The sequence below is a fragment of the Rhinoderma darwinii genome, chromosome 4, assembly GCF_050947455.1.
Source record: "Rhinoderma darwinii isolate aRhiDar2 chromosome 4, aRhiDar2.hap1, whole genome shotgun sequence".
In the NCBI taxonomy this organism is placed as follows: domain Eukaryota; kingdom Metazoa; phylum Chordata; class Amphibia; order Anura; family Rhinodermatidae; genus Rhinoderma; species Rhinoderma darwinii.
Genome location: NC_134690.1, coordinates 374,414,156 through 374,430,593, shown reverse-complemented (window position 1 = coordinate 374,430,593; position 16,438 = coordinate 374,414,156). Strand labels below are relative to the sequence as shown.

General features: G+C 41.4%; 1 protein-coding gene across 8 annotated transcripts in view; it reads left to right on the top strand.

Annotated features, from left to right (window-relative positions):
• Nucleotides 1–16,438, top strand: part of EHBP1 (EH domain binding protein 1) — a 300,325-nt gene that overhangs the window by 120,341 nt on the left and 163,546 nt on the right. For all 8 annotated transcript variants that reach the window (XM_075863149.1, XM_075863153.1, XM_075863152.1 and 5 more), the window contains one exon: nucleotides 729–918. In XM_075863149.1, the coding sequence (XP_075719264.1) occupies nucleotides 729–918 (190 nt within the window). The remainder of the gene's footprint in view (nucleotides 1–728; nucleotides 919–16,438) is intronic.

Genomic DNA, 16,438 nt, shown 5'->3' with positions numbered 1-16,438 from the left:
CAAATGGAGGACTAGTTCTACAGTCGACACTCCCAAGCACATATGCAGTATTATCCAGAAAGTGCCCAAAAGGAATGTTGCTATGTAAACACACAAGTGTTTACCAGCATTATTAATTTCTCTCAAACACTTGCCCTCTCGTAACATTCAGTCTTAATGAAAAGTGCGCTTGCCTTTTTTGCCAAATAGCCGTAGTGGGTTTAGATGTTCCGAGGATCATACAGTGAACAGCTTACAATTTTTCTATTCAGAAAGTTGAATCACTTTTTATAGTAATATTCAAGTTTTCTTTAATAATAAAAGAGCAGCAGTTAAGCATTGCCACCTAGTGGCCATATTATGGTGAGTGGTTTAAATCTAATACATTTTAAACGTGTGGTGTGCAAAAACACAAACTGGAAAAACAAAACAATTAAAGGGCTATTATGGTTTCAGCAAATAGATTAGCCCTTTGTATAATTTTTTTATTACTAATAAAATAAACTACTATTTTCCAATACTTTTCTGTATTGATTCCTCACGGTTTTCAAGTCCTCTGCTTGCTGTCAGTCATTTACAACCTTTTATTTACTTTCAGTGGATAAAACTCTGTCTTGGTCATGTGATGGTCACAGGTGCACGGCTCGTTACATTACAGATATTTAAGCTGTGTGGAGTCAGTCTACTATATTTCTTAGTGTAATCCTCTTTTGATTTAGTTTTTTTCTTCTATTTATTTCCATTTATAGGTCAAATCCATTCTATGAACCAAAAGACAGTGCTGATATAGTCCAGAGCTGGCCTATTAAGGAGTCTGATCTGGAGAAGAAGATGAAAAGGAAGGCTCCCGCTCCTCCAGCTTCCACACCAAAGAAAGAGGAAACTCCACGCACCCCCCATTCTGTCCCTGTAGGCAAGGAGCTCTCCTCTTCCCCTAAGGTACAGTTATTCCCTATGTTGTCTGGGTTTCTATTTAATTTGTCTCGTCATAACCTTATATGGATTAAAGGGCTATACCTTCAAAGAAAAAAAAAATCCCCCCAAAAAATCAACAAATCCGTTTCTAAATAAACTGGTTGACAATGATAAGATAAAGATAGAAAAAGGCTTGTTCATATTATTGGGACACTTAAAGGGGTTTTCCCTTAACCCGTTAGTGACCGGCCCATCGTGTTTCTACGTCGGTCACTAACGGGCCTTATTCCGATGCCATACGTCGCGGCATCGGAATAAGTAAACAGAGCAGGGAGCCGTTAAATCTCCCTGCTCTCAGCTGCCAGAGGCAGCTGAGGGCTGGGGGCATCCCTGCTCTGCCGTGTGAGATCGATATTAGTATCGATCTCACACGTTTAACCCCTCAGATGCGGTGCTCAATAGCGAGCACCGCATCTGAGTGGTTTTGGAGAGAGGGAGGGAGCTCCCTCTCTCTCCCACCGACACCCGGCGATACGATCGCCGAGTGTCTGTGTCTCTAATGGCAGCCGGGGATCTAATAAAGGCCCCCAGGTCTGCCTTGAGTGAATGCCTGCTAGATCATGCCGCAGGCATGACCTAGCAGATGCCTGTCCGTGTTAAACGGGCAGGCAGTAATACACTGCAATACAGAAGTATTGCAGTGTATTATAAATGCGATCGCAGAATCGCATATTATAGTCCCCTAATGGGACTAGTAAAAAAGTGAAAAAAAAGTTTAATAAAGTTAATTAAAAAAAAAATTTGAAAAAAAAAGAAAAACCCAGCTTTTCCTCTTACAAAATGCTTTACTATTAAAAAAACAAAATAAAGTTAAAAAGTTACACATATTTGGTATCGCCGCGTCCGTAACGACCCCGACTATAAATCTATTACATTATTTAACCCGCACGGTGAACGCCGTAAAAAAATTAATAAAAAACTATGGAAAAATTGCTGTTTTCTGTGAATACTGACTTTAAAAAAATGTGATAAAACGTGATCAAAAAGTCGCATCTACTCCAAAATGGTACCAATAAAAACTACAAGTCGTCCCGCAAAAATAAAGCCCTCATTCAACCGCATCGGCGAAAAAATAAAAACATTACGGCTCTTCAAATATGGAGACACAAAAACAAATCATTTTGAAAAAAAAGCGTTTTTACTGTGTAAAAGTAGTAAAACATACAAAAACTATAAAAATTTGGTATCGTTGCAATCGTAACAACCCGCTGAATAAAGTTATTGTTTATTTATGCCACACGGTAAACGGCGTAGATTTAGGACGCAAAAAAGAGTGGCGAAATTTCAGATTTTTTTCTATTCCCCCCCAAAAAAAAGTTAATAAAAGTTAATCAATAAATAATATGTACCTAAAAATGGTGCTATTAAAAAATACAACTTGTCCCGCAAAAAACAAGACCTTATACAGCTATGTCGACGCAAAAATAAAAAGCTTATAGCTCTTGGAATGCGACGATTGAAAAACGTAAAAAATAGCTTGGTCATTAAGGTCCAAAATAGGCTAGTCATTAACGGGTTAATTAAATATTAAATTTCTCTGTTAGATAACACAAAATGTATCAATTTTTAAATTCAAATATTTTTAAAAAAAATAATACCCCGGTGTGTAAATAAATATTGCTGTTATATACTTTTATTGCACAACCTGGTGTTCTTTTGATTTTTCTCTCCGAACGTCCACCTGGGCATGTGTGACGACCGCGGCACTGGACACTTTAGGTGGATGTTCTGATAGGAAATCAAAAGAACCCCAGGGGGCGCCATAACAAGTATGTAACCGCAATATCTAGACACAGGAAATTTAATCAAATAATTGAATATGTAATTATTATGCCATTTGAGTATAATGACTAGAATACATACCTAGTATGCTGGTCAGTGTACAGTGTGGAGGAAGATGCCACAACAGGCGTCCTAAATATATATATATATAATATGAGAAATAAATCTTGCAGCACTCCAACAGGATGAATGAAAAAACTGTGATTTGTTCAAGCCAACATACAGCGGTGCGACGTTTCAGTCCAACATTAGGACTTTTTTCAAAATATATATATATTCCCAAAAAAATGAAGAGGCAGTACTCCAAGGAAATTGGTGAAAAAAAGTGGTGTGTATATATGTCCGGAGAGTGAGACATATTCTTCTTTCAATTGCTGATTTTTCTGGTTTATATTTTCTATACATCATTGGGTTCATATGATCTTTTTAACACATTTATATTCCTTTTTTTGAGAGGTGAGGTGACCCCAAAATTCTGTCTTTCTGAATTTCTTACGGCGTTCACCACGTAGGGTAAATAGCGTTGTATTTCCATTCAATGTCTATAGGGCCAATGGGAGCAGTCGTGCGCTACGCCTGACTGTTTCTTTCGGCCCCATAGACATTGAATGTAGCGGCAGCGACCGCCGCTTCATTCAAAATCTACCTCCCTGCGATCTTGTTGGGAACCCTGTTCTAGTGATCAGTGGGACCCCCAGCAATCTTACCTTTGTCACCTATCCTGTGTATAGGTGAAAAATTTCTTGTGGGAAACCCCTTTTAATAGGATGAGTAACAGGATATGCCTGGTGACCTTCATAAGGCCCTCAGGCTGCCGTGACAACCATTGGCTCCCTGAAATCACACTGCGGGGGGTTGAAGGGATGATAGAGGGGCCCCTACCTCAGATGCTTAGATGCTGCGGTTGCTATTGACAAAGTGGTTAACTCTGAGCCGCTCTCCGTTATCTCAGCTTCTGAGCCCACTCCATACATCTCCTCACCCATCATTACGTTTAGTTGTCATGATGGGTTAAGGGGTTAAACAATAGGTCATTTTCTGATGACACATCCATTTTAATTGTAAATAAGATGACACATTTGTTTTTGCGGGTTCTACGTGAATGGAGCTGTGCGGCAGTGAAGTGGTCGCAGTGCTAAACGACCAATGGGGCCCTTTGATTCTCAGGATCGGTGGAGGTCCTGGCGGTTGGAGCCCAACCAGAGTCTTTATAGTTCTCTACGTTTGTTGTATGGTTTGTGTTCTTTAAATGGTCGCCAGGAGAAGATATCCGATACCGCTACATGCGGTTTGTGCGTGTCTGTGTAAACACTGCGGGAGCATCCTGACATGTACACACAATCCTCATGGGGACTTCTTTGCATTCACTACATTACAAAGTAGAGTACAATTGTGTGCTCTATATGCCCAAATGATAGAACCCCAATAGAATATATCTATACGCTACTTGGACGCCTTCCCCTACAAATCACACCACAAACTCGTCCTTCACGTTACTTATACCAGTAAAATGTGTACCTACATGTTGGTAAATCCTTCAATGTTAGGAAGAAATTCCTGTTTTATACTGCACCAGCAGGTGGCTCCTTAGGGCTGTGATATAAGACAAAAATAACATAAAAAACTAAAAATATGACAATGACCGGTAGCAGTGTAGTAACTGGGAGAGAAGCTGCGTTTGTGATTTGCGTTGTCTATATAATAAAAAAAAAGAAAATGATTCTTGCTTTGACTATGGAGATATAAATTTATTAGATGGCATGCTATGATTCACCGGGAACCAAAGGATACAACTAGGAATGATATTATTAGACGGTCCGCAGCTCTCCTCCAACCAGTGTTTTCGCAAGAACCCTCGTGAGCGCTGGTTAGAGGAGAGCCGCAGACTAATAGGGGTCAACTCCTGAAGCACCACCTCGTACGTCCTTATCAGAGGGACTGCAGCAGTGGCAAACCGCACCCAGAAGTCCCTTTATATGAATATTATATATTGTTCTATTTAAAACGATATTGTATCATGACCGTGGTACTCAACATTATTCATCAGGGATACTATATGGTTAAATAGAGGAGGAAACATTTAGCCTATGACAGTTCGTTGATCGGACGATAAATTGCTATATACATGGGCTGGACGTTTTGTTAATTTAATAATCGCATTTGCCAATATTCCTCGGATATTGGTTATACTGTTGTCAAATGTTGAATTTGTTTTAAACAAAACCTGTCAAGTGTTTTATGCCGTAAAATCTGAGAGCTGCATATGATAGAGGGAGAGAAGCTGATCTCTGTGATATATAGGTTTGTTCGATTTAATACAGGATTTCGGAATAAAAAGCAGCATAAATTCACACAGGACTCCTAAAAGGACTCCTGCTAACCTCGCCTACACAGTGATTGGCAGCCTTCTCTGTACACACACTGATATAGAGAAAGAGTCCTGCTAACCACTGTCAATCACTGTGTGTGGGGGGGTTAGCAGGACTCTTTCGGGCTTTCCTAGGAGTCCTGTGTGGATTTATGCGTTACCGCGGTCAACAAAAGGGGGGCTGTCCCTTACTTTGCTATTGGGCACTGTGAATTGTATGTAGTTACACCCTGAGTGCTGTAGCTCACGGTTAGTGACGTGCACTACACGTATCAGCATGTCATGCAGGGTTCACCATTAACTGTCCTGGAGAGAGCAGGTATCTGGCAGTAATTGCTTCCTAACCCTGGCTATCACTACACTTTTTATTTTTATTTTTTATAGTTCCTTTTAACAGATAAATCCAGCGGTGGACATGGCATCTGCAGTATGGAAACCTACAATATGTCCCCGAATAGGACTTTCAGTTTGTAGCGATTAGGACTTACAATGTGCAGCAAGTAGGATATGCAGTTGCACAGAGGCACAGTAGGTAAGGGGGCACACCGTCACCCTAAACAGCTTCCTACTGTCCTTTAGATTGCATGTAAGGGACCAAGCCATTTCATTTCATGGCTCACAATTATTGGGGGATTGTTGGGAAGGATTTAAAGGGTAAGTAAAGTTTTAAAAAACTTTTGACCTTTTCAGAAGTTTTGATCGGTGGGGGTCCGAGCACCGGAACCCCCACCGATCGCTAAAACGAGGCAGCAGAAGCACTTGAGTGACCGCTGTGCTACTTTGTTTCGGCTTTGAAAAAGGCCTGAGTCCGTAGACCCTTCGCTTGGCTTATCGAAGACAGCTGCTCAGAAACGAAGTGGCACAGCGTTCATCTGAGCGCTTCTGCCTCTTTGTTTTAGCGATCGGTGGGGGTCCCCGTGCTCGGACCCTCACTGATAAAAACTTCTGACATGTCAAAAGTTTTTTTTAAAAGTTTAGTTACACTTTAAGGTGGATGCTCTATGATAAGCTTTTTTTGAGAGCAAGGAGCCCACATACTTTCTTGCACAGAGGCCTCTGCCTTCTACCCTTGGACATATCTGTCAGCAAGATTTACAGCGTTTGCCATATCCGTAATTGCTTTCAGTCCCAGTTCAGTATGGCCAAAAAAGGGTTAACAATATTAATGCATTTTTTAAATACATGTATTTATTGCAATATATTTTGCTACAGGTCAGTATTTTAGTGCACCCTCCCCAGAGTAAGTCTTGCGTGCCTAAAGATGGCTGTCGTCACTGGGCAGTTAGACGGTGCCAGAAACCTCTCAGACATCCGTGTTGGGTACATCATGTATCGGTGTGGTGGAGAATAACAACTGCAGATGTTTTTTTTTCCTGCCTCTCGCCTGAAGGTTGGGTTTAACCTGTGTTGGCAAATAGTTTTTGACTTGAGTATAGGCATGTGCAATAGTGCAGCACATAGTCCTTATTTATAAGTACAGGGCATGTTAAAATCTACCATATCCACCTTGAAAATCTTTTTATGTTTTAATCAAATGATTTAATCCTCCTTATTTTATCTTTTAAGTTTTGGGTTTTGGTGCAGTAATTAAACATGGCATGGAATAATTGTAAAATCGTAAGAAAATTAATAATGGAGCGTGGACTTAGCACTCATACTCAGACAATGGCATTAACTAGAACAGCTGAGCGTGGCTATGAAGCCTTATCCCATAATGTACGACGCTTCGGCTTGTTTGTAAACACTGCCAAATGTTTCGGGATAATTAGCAGATCGGCAGTCTGTCCTCCGCCCCAGCGTGAACATTTATTACCGCCGCAGAGAGTGGTACATTGTATTGGATTGTATTACATGGGTATAACATACTGGATTATTACAGCACAGTGCTAAAAAGAAATGTAAAATCAGAGGGAAAATGACTGCAGGGGGAAAACCGTCTATGACTCAAGTAAAAAGTAAATATATCAGGTATGCATGTGTTTGCACCACTTAAGGTTATATGTATATTCATGCCTGTCATGTTATAACATAAGTTATAGCTTTATAAGTGCACCTTATAATCAGATGTCTCAGGTGTTTACATAGCTGTTTGTCCCGATTCCAGTAATTCAGTAATAAACGCAGATTATGGCTTCTCTTCTCCCAAGAACACTGTGCAATTATATGTAAAAATCAAAGTGCAAGGTTGGAAATATTTAATTTTCTGTCTAGCACGCCGGATGCTTATTCTGTTCAGAAGATCGCTTCTACAATTCACTCATCACCCACGACTGTCTCATCCCAGCGCTCACTTCCTCTCGCCTTGTCCTAGCAGCTGTTTCCGTGAATAGGAGTTATAATGCTTTTGGATCCAGTATGATTTTTGCATCACTTAATAAATATAACATTTTTTTTACCTATAACTATGAACCATCTGAAATGTGTCCTTTATATAACCCTTTATTTGATGTAGGAACAGGATGTTTGGTTTCTAATTTGTGGAATTTTGGCTTTTATAACTTTTCGATAGCTCCCATAGACCGCACCAGATCTTCATTTTTACATATAAAGCAAGAGATAAAGTTGGTTTCCACTTCTAACAAAGTGAAATAAATGGGCAGGTGCTAATCTGCTGTGACGGCAAAGCAAACAAACACAGCAGCACATTGCAAGCGCTAACACCGCTCGCACACGACAGAGTTCGGGCCGTGAAAAATGGTCCGAGTGTCGGCCGCATTTCCCGGCCCGACATTTATGATGCTAGGAGTCTCTGACTCCCCACGGAACTTCTGTTCTGTACTCCACAAAATGATACAGTATGGAACAGCAGTTCCACAGGGAGGCAGAAACTCCTAGCATTATAAAATGTCTGATGCCAGGAGTCCAGTTAACATGTACCGCGGTCCGCCCGGGAAATCCAGCCGAAACTCGGACCATTTTTCATGGCCCGATCTCAGTCGTGTGCAAACATTTCATATTTTTATTATTTAAATTGCATTATTTCTATAGTCACTATATTTATAAATGTTAGGTTAGATTTTGATCAAATGGTGTAGACCCACCTGCCACGACAAGGCAACCTCATTCAGATGGGTCCCTACACTAAACTTCACCTCACTTTCTTGGGCCTAGGCCTACAAAAAGTATTCAGGATAGGCAGAAAATACTTAAATTAAAAAGCACCATGGATATTTTAATATAACCCCATGGCTTTCCTGTAATGCATGCTAGAACATATTTTAGGGATACCCTAACGCTGCTTCTTAAACTGTGAGGCTCCTCAATTGTTGGAGAGGCAGTTTTGACAAGAAGGATCATACGCTCCTATTGCAGGGACCTCTGTCTTGTTTAGCAACATAAATAATTTATTTTGTGCTTATTCAAATGTTTACATTTTGGCATGGACTTCAACCTCTGGTGAGGCCCAGGCATCCCCCTGTTTTGCTGGTGATGCCCCGTAGAAAGAAGATTGTGAAGTCCTAACATATTCTTTTGTATTTGCACATAGAGATTAGATAGTTCTTTATCGTTTAAAAATAAATAAATAATCAAAAGAGAACATTTCCTAATGGGACTAAAAATAACAAAAAAATCGAAATAATTAAAAATGGCACAAAATAAAAATATAATAAACACAATAAAAAGCAAAAAACAAAGCATAAAATAAACCTCACAAATAGTGAATACATATAGGTAATTGGTATCCCCATAAGCGTAAAAACCCAAAAGAGGCAGAAAAGGCTAGCGCTTTCTACAGTGGTCTAGTAGATAGGCCGCCTGCTCTGACAAAAACCAAAATAGTTATTTTGTATTTTAGGGTGTATTTCAATGTGCTGATATGACTGATTTAGTTTTTAGTGTTCTCCTTTGCAGTGTAACTCCTTACAGTAGAAAAGTCTTTTAAAGGAACGGTTTTAAATCCAACACAGGAACTAAATGTAGAAATTCTGAATCCACCTCTGTCCCCAGGGATCTGAATGTAACCGTCATTGACGTCCGCTTCATTGGCTGTTGAGATAACACTTTGATACTGTAAAGTGAAGTATCTGCATTGATCTTTGCATTGATCCTTGCATTGAAGTGAATTTCTTCATAATTAAAAAGACCCTGCAAAGCTCGACATAGGTTTATTTTCCATCAAGTATGCAGATCATCATACGACGGCTCAGCGCATACACCCACCTTATGGTGTTTCAATTTTATTTCCGCCAGTGGCTTTATCTAGGGAAATGTTGCATACGGCCGTCTAATGCCGGAATCCTGCACAGTAAACAAACTACTTGGGAGATAGTCCCGGCACACTAGCTGCATGTTTTACAGGAACAGTTGTCATTTTTTCTTCAGCAGAGCTCCTACTATCACTTCTCCATTTGTAGAATTCACAATGACCTTTGCATACATAAAGTCAAATAGGATTAAGTCTGGAATTTCCAACAATAGGGAAAAGCAACAGATGTAGCCGACATTGAACGTGGAAGGATTGTTGATTCACATTTGGAAAGGCGGTCCTGCCAGTGGCAAGTTTACCAAATACAGGACAAAATCCCATATGATATAGCTGGGAAACATTTCCCTTCTGGTCCCTCCACTTATTAGTGATGACATGTCATTGTGACTAAAAGCTTAGCATTGGTGCAGTGGGACTGACTTATACCGGATTCTGGGGACTGGAGCACAATTTTAATATATATAATATATACGTTTTCAGACTGATTTCACACACACACACACACACACACACACACACACACACACACACACACACACACACACACACACACACACACACACACACACACACACGAATTGCATTTCCTGTTTAATTCTCACTTGACAGCTTTGCCATATAGACTGGTACTTGTTGAACAAAGCCCTTTCATTATTATTAGAATGCGGGGGATTTAGTGGCCATTTTATTGTAATTCTGCTGGACTGGATAAGGCTACATTACACACACACCGGTAAGGCGCTTTTTTGCAGCTCTTTTGCCATTCTCTGGGGATGGGGCTTGTTCTCCACTTCCTGGAGACTAATCGTATTGACACGTCTGTCCCTTAAGTCCCATACTGCACTGTTTTATACAGGCAATGCCTCCAATATGGCGACCCCAGGTACGTTTCCGGAAATGAAAAATAAATGGCTACAAAATTAAAACAAAATAAACACATTATTTCTCTTACAGACTAAGGCTTTGTTGGACCACAAGAACGGAAGTTAACGTTTCAGTCAAACAACCCATTGATTTCAATAGGTTTTGTTTTTGCATCGGTTGTGTTCAGTCAGGCTCCGTTCCGTCAGGTTTCCTTATTTTTGACTGACGCAATAGCGTAGTCTGCTACCGCTATTGTTTCCGTCAATAACTGAAATCTGAGGGAAAGGACATTTCCAGTTGTTTTGTTTTATAACATTGAAGTCAATGGATGACTGTTACAAACTGATATGCCATCCGTTTGTATCAGTTATGCATTACGTTTAACGGATCCGTTTTTTTTCTGCACGTGCGCAGACTAAAAAAGAAAGCAAGAAAGATTCAAAGATAAAAACTGATCCGTTAAAACTGAGTATAACTGATGACAAACTGACACAAACTGAAAGAAAAGAGTCGTTTTTTGTTTTTTTACGGATCTAGTAAACTGATCCGTCCCCAAAAAATATTTTACCTTCCGCTGCGTGTAGTCTGGCATCCGTCAGTCTGTCCGTTTTTATTTTCAACGGTTCCACTAAAACTGATGTCACAACGCAGATGTGAACGAAGCCTTAAATGTAATTAATCAAATGAAATACATGATCCTTTATGGCGGTGACTAGCTCAGCGTATATTCATTCACTGTTATATAAGTAGATCCCACACTGGCACCACAACCCTATATATACATCAGATGTGGCCTCGGAGGCCTTCGCGATTTCCTGACCTTGGCCTACATACAATTACAATAGAAATGGCACTCTTTTCATGGAAATACTTGAACAGTACATACTTGTATATCTAATACATCTTGAGCTATTTTTTTTCTATTATTTTAATATATGTTGAGTCATGTCTTGATAAGCCTCACCTTTCAGTGCTGACAGCCGTGAGGACCTATTTTGTATCAATACTGATCAGATAACAAGGTTCACTTGAACCCACCTATATCTTGATTGCGTCTGACACCTGTTGGAAAGCCACCAAGGAGCTACTGCTGCTTCTTAAAACTTTGATGTGCCACTCCTATCATATTATTCCTTTCTCTGCTTGTGAAATCACAGCTACTGCCGTCACCCTGGTGTGAAAAGGTGAAAGATACAAGATAAGAACATTTGATATGTAAATGTAATCCGCACATGTATTCTATGTCCATTTATAATTACATGAGTCACTGCAAGGTGGTTTGTTTTTCCAAAGGGTCAACTATATTGAAACCAACCATACATGCAACAGACTTAAAGGGTTAATCCAATTTATAAAGTGTTGGCATATCACTAGAATATGCCGTCAATTTATGATCAGTGACAGTTCGACAATGATCCTGAGAATAAAGGGGGCCACAGCGCTGATTTAGCGCTGTGTCCCCTACCTATTTCCCCGCACAATGACGCTCCCGGCCACACGGATAGGCACGGTACTGCAGTTGCTTGCACAGCGGGTTTCCAGGGCGCCGCTGTGCAGGGAAAAAACAGTGGGTGAGTTTTATGTTAATCTATACATGAAGGGTGACCAAATAATCGACTGTGATCGAAAGTAAGCAGTGCGGAGTGTTGTAGTGGACTGGGCAGAGGGGGGACTTCAGAGGTATTGGAGGACCAGCAGGTGTTAGGTGAGTGGGGAGATATTTTGCTGCCACTGTAAGGCTATGTTCACACGGAGTATTTTGGGGGAGGAATATCTGCCTCAAAATTCCGTTTGGAACTTTGAGGCAGATATTCCTCTCCCTGCACGCTGATTTTCGCGGCGTTTATCGCGCCGTTTTTCGCCCGCGGCCATTGAGCGCCGCGGGCATAAAACAGCGAGAAGTACGCTTTCTCCTGCCTCCCATTGAAGTCAATGGGAGGTCAGAGGCGGAAGCGCCCGAAGATAGGGCATGTCGCTTCTTTTTCCCGCAAGACAGTTTTACTGCTCGCGGGAAAAAGACGCCCACGCCTCCCATTGAAATCAATGGGAGGCGTTCTCGGGCCGTTTCTGCCGAGTTTTGCGACGCGGTTTCCGCGTCAAAAAACTCGGCAAAATACCCCGTGTGAACATAGCCTTAGATTGGGTATCTGTGGCTGTCACTGTCATGGGAGCCTCTGTGGCTATCACTGCTATATAAAACATCTGTCGCTGTGTCGATCATGGTGGGCTTCTATAGCTGGCATAGGCTGTAGCCAAGGCATCTGGCTGGCTCCCGACACCGCTGGCAAATAGCTGACTTTGCCGGTGGAAGCCATACCCAGCTAGCCATTTTGGGAGAGGGCTTTTACTTTTTTCAATATATTGCATCACTTATCTTTCCCTGGTCTGAAGTTATGGTCTGTATTATGGTCCAGAGCTGTATACAAGATCCTGCTGGTTGTAACTGGAAATAGTTGACAAGCTTGATGCTAAACACACCCCTAGCATCTTATCTGTGCTCCTGCAACTCCGTGGATGAGTTTTCCCTACATTATATTACTGCACAGACCCGCGGTATAGAGAACAATGTAAATCACCGGAGCAAGCTCTTTCTAGATATTGAGCAAGCAAGGAATGCTTCAAGATTTCAGCTCTGAAGCCAGCAGAACTGTGGATGCTGCTAGAAGTTCATTATATAAGTATAACTGCAAATAGATTGGAAAATGCTTGTTGGACTTATGGCAATGTTATAAATTCTCAATCTCCAGTAGGCACTCACATGGGTGAAGGTTTATAGTGTGTGCACAGAGCTGTGATGTAAACCATGAAATATATTTAGTTATTTTTCTTCTGCTCATGTATATGAGCTCATTACACTTTCGGTTCATAAATTCACATCACTGCTTAAAACTGACACCGCCTCAATATCAAGTTCTAACTTGGATAGCAATTATAACTGATATAGGAAAACCTTGGCAATTGTGCAGATTCTTATAATTTAACCCCTTAATGACCAGCCTATTTTGGACCTTAATGACCAGGCCATTTTTTAAGTTTTTCCATCGTCGCATTCCAAGAGCTATAACCTTTTTATTTTTGCGTCGACATAGCTGTATAAGGTCTTGTTTTTTGCGGGACAAGTTGTATTTTTTAATAGCACCATTTTGGGGGACATATTATTTTATGATTAACTTTTATTAACTTTCATTTGGGGGGAAATAGAAAAAAACCTGAAATTTCGCCACACTTTTTCGCGTCTTAAATCTACGCCGTTTTACCGTGTGATATAAATAACACAATAACTTTATTCAGCGGGTTGTTACGACTGCAACGATACCAAATTTGTATAGTTTTTGTATGTTTTACTACTTTTACACAGTAAAAACGCTTTTTTTTCAAAATTATTTGTTTTTGTGTCTCCATATTTGAAGAGCCGTAATGTTTTTATTTTTTCGCCGATGCGGTTGTATGAAGGCTTTTTTTTTGCGGGAAGACTTAGTTTTTATTGGTACCATTTTGGAGTAGATGCGACTTTTTGATCACTTTTTATCACATTTTTTTAAAGTCCGTATTCACAGAAAACAGAAATTTTTCCATAGTTTTTTATTACATTTTTTACGACGTTCACCGTGCGGGTTAAATAATGCAATAGATTTATAGTCGGGGTCGTTACGGACGCGGCGATACCAAATGTGTAACTTTTTAACTTTATTTTGTTTTTTTTAATAGTAAAGCACTTTGTAAGGGGAAAAGCTGGGTTTCTCATTTTTTTTCACTTTTTTTTTTTTAAGTAACTTTTATTAAACTTTTTTTTCACTTTTTTACTAGTCCCACTAGGGGACTTTATTATGCGATTCTGCGATCGCATTTATAATACACTGCAATACTTTTGTATTGCAGTGTATTACTGCCTGCCCGTTTAACACGGACAGGCATCTGCTAGGTCATGCCTGCGGCATGATCTAGCAGGCATTCACTCCAGGCAGACCTGGGGGCCTTTATTAGGCCCCCGGCTGCCATGGAAGACACTGACACTCTGCGATCTTATCGCCGGGTGTCGGTGGGAGAGAGAGGGAGCTCCCTCCCTCTCTCCAAAACCACTCAGATGCGGTGCACGCTATTGTGCACCGCATCTGAGGGGTTAAACAGGTGAGATCGATAATAATATCGATCTCACCCGACAGAGCAGGGACGCTCCAAGCCCTCAGCTACCTCTGGCAGCTGAGAGCAGGGAGATTTGACAGCTCCCTTCTCTGTTTACTTATTCCGATGCCGCGACGTAAAAAGTCTATGGCATCGGAATAAGGCCCGTTAGTGACCGACGTAGAAACACCATGGGCCGGTCACTAACGGGTTAAAGAAGAAAATTTAATGAGAAATAAAGTGCACCTGTCTTGGCCGTAGTTATTTGCACGTGTAAAAAAGTGTTTTTCCTGCATTTCTTTTCCATGTGCGTTGCATATTGGCATCAGTGTGCTTTGCGTGTGGCATGCATTTTTCACGTCCGTGCAAGCACTTAATTTATTTTTATTTATTTCTCTGCTTTTTAATGTATTTGATGCGTGAATCACGGACAGTACACGGATGTCATCGCTACTTTTAGCACTAAATCTAGGGAAGCCCCTGACGTCTCTGTCCATGTATGGACAGTGGTGTCAGGGGCCTCTCTGTACTCGGCGCTTAAAGTAGCGCTGTTGGGGACTTTGAGATGCTGGAATCCCCCAGCCAGAGCGTTAACTTGTGATTCCGCTCCTAGAGGGAGCCCCTAACGTCCCTTCATGTATGTGACGTTACGGGCTTTGAGATTCCGGAATCCCCGTCCAGAGAGTCAGAAACACTCTGGTTGGGGATTCCGCTCATGGAGGAGCCTCTGATGTCACTGTCCATATATGGACAGTAACGTTAGGAACTTTGAGATGCTAGAATCCCCCGGCCAGAGTGTCAGCAATGCTTTGGCCAGGGATTGCGCTCCTGGAGGGAATCTCTGACATCACTGTCCATATATGGGCAGTGATGTCAGAGGCTTTACACTACGTCGTCCCCGGCCAGAGCATCTGTAGCCCTCTGGTCAAAGACTCCAGGACTGGAGCAGCCCCTGACGTCGCTGTCCATATATGGATAGTAACACCAGGGGCTTCTTCAGTCCTGAAGTCCTCGACCATAGCGCTATAGATGCTCTGGCAGGTGACTGTAGTAAAAAGCACCTGACATCACTGTCTATATATTGACAGTGATGTCAGGGACTTTTCCAGTCCCGGAGTCTCAGGCCAGAGCACTACCGATTTTCTGGCTGGGGACTCTTTAGCTTAAAGTCCCTGACATCACTGTCTATACATGGGAAGTGATGTCAGGGGCTTCCCCAGGGCCAGAATCCCCGGGCTGATTGCTACCTTTTACGACCGTAAAAAATCTCCGTAATTGTGGACCGCAATACAGTCCGCAATTACGGACCCGTTCAGTCCTATTGTCTGCGGACACCTTTCCGTATCGCTACGCAATGGTGTCCGTGCCGTACAACTGTGCCGTGAATTATAGAGCATGTTCTACTTTTTGTTTTTTTACGGGCCATGCATGCTCCCATACTTTGTAGGGGAAAACGGCCCAAAAATGCGGGCTGCGGCCGTCGGGGGCCAGCAGTGCCCACAATCGCAGGCTGTGATTACGGGCACGGCCGTGTGCATGATGCCTTATGCTCTTCAAGAGGATTCCAGCCCTGGGAAAGCGCCCAAAGGTATACGTTTAATGTATACCTGTGAAGGATGCCATACAGTGGATTCTTTCACAAATAGGCTCCTATGTAAAAAAAAAAAAAAATTACACCGTACGGTATACTTTTTTTTTTTTGTTGCAGGATCCCTCAGGGGGGAAAAGTGTAGTTTACTACGTTATTCCATCCTTCAAAAAAAAACATTTAATACCGACGTATACCAGCCGACTGAGGCTGAAGGGACACTCTTTTGGACTTCGTCTGGCTAATGTAGCCCTATGGACATGTTTAGTGTTTATGTAGGGAGCTTTCCCAACGTGCACGCCAAACTTTGTGCCAAAGCAAGATGTGACCATAGCCTTAGAATATTTTTATTATTATTATTTATTAATTTTTTAGTCCCTTTTTTTTCTCCTCTCCTGAACGATCGTTTAGTCTAATTTATGACCAAATCAGAGTTGAGCATTAATTTGGTCATAAATTAGCTTAGATTGTTCACGAGAGGAGAGAAAGGGCCCTTTTACACGGGGCAGACCCATAATGGTAAACATTGCCCAGTGTGAACATACCCAGCGAT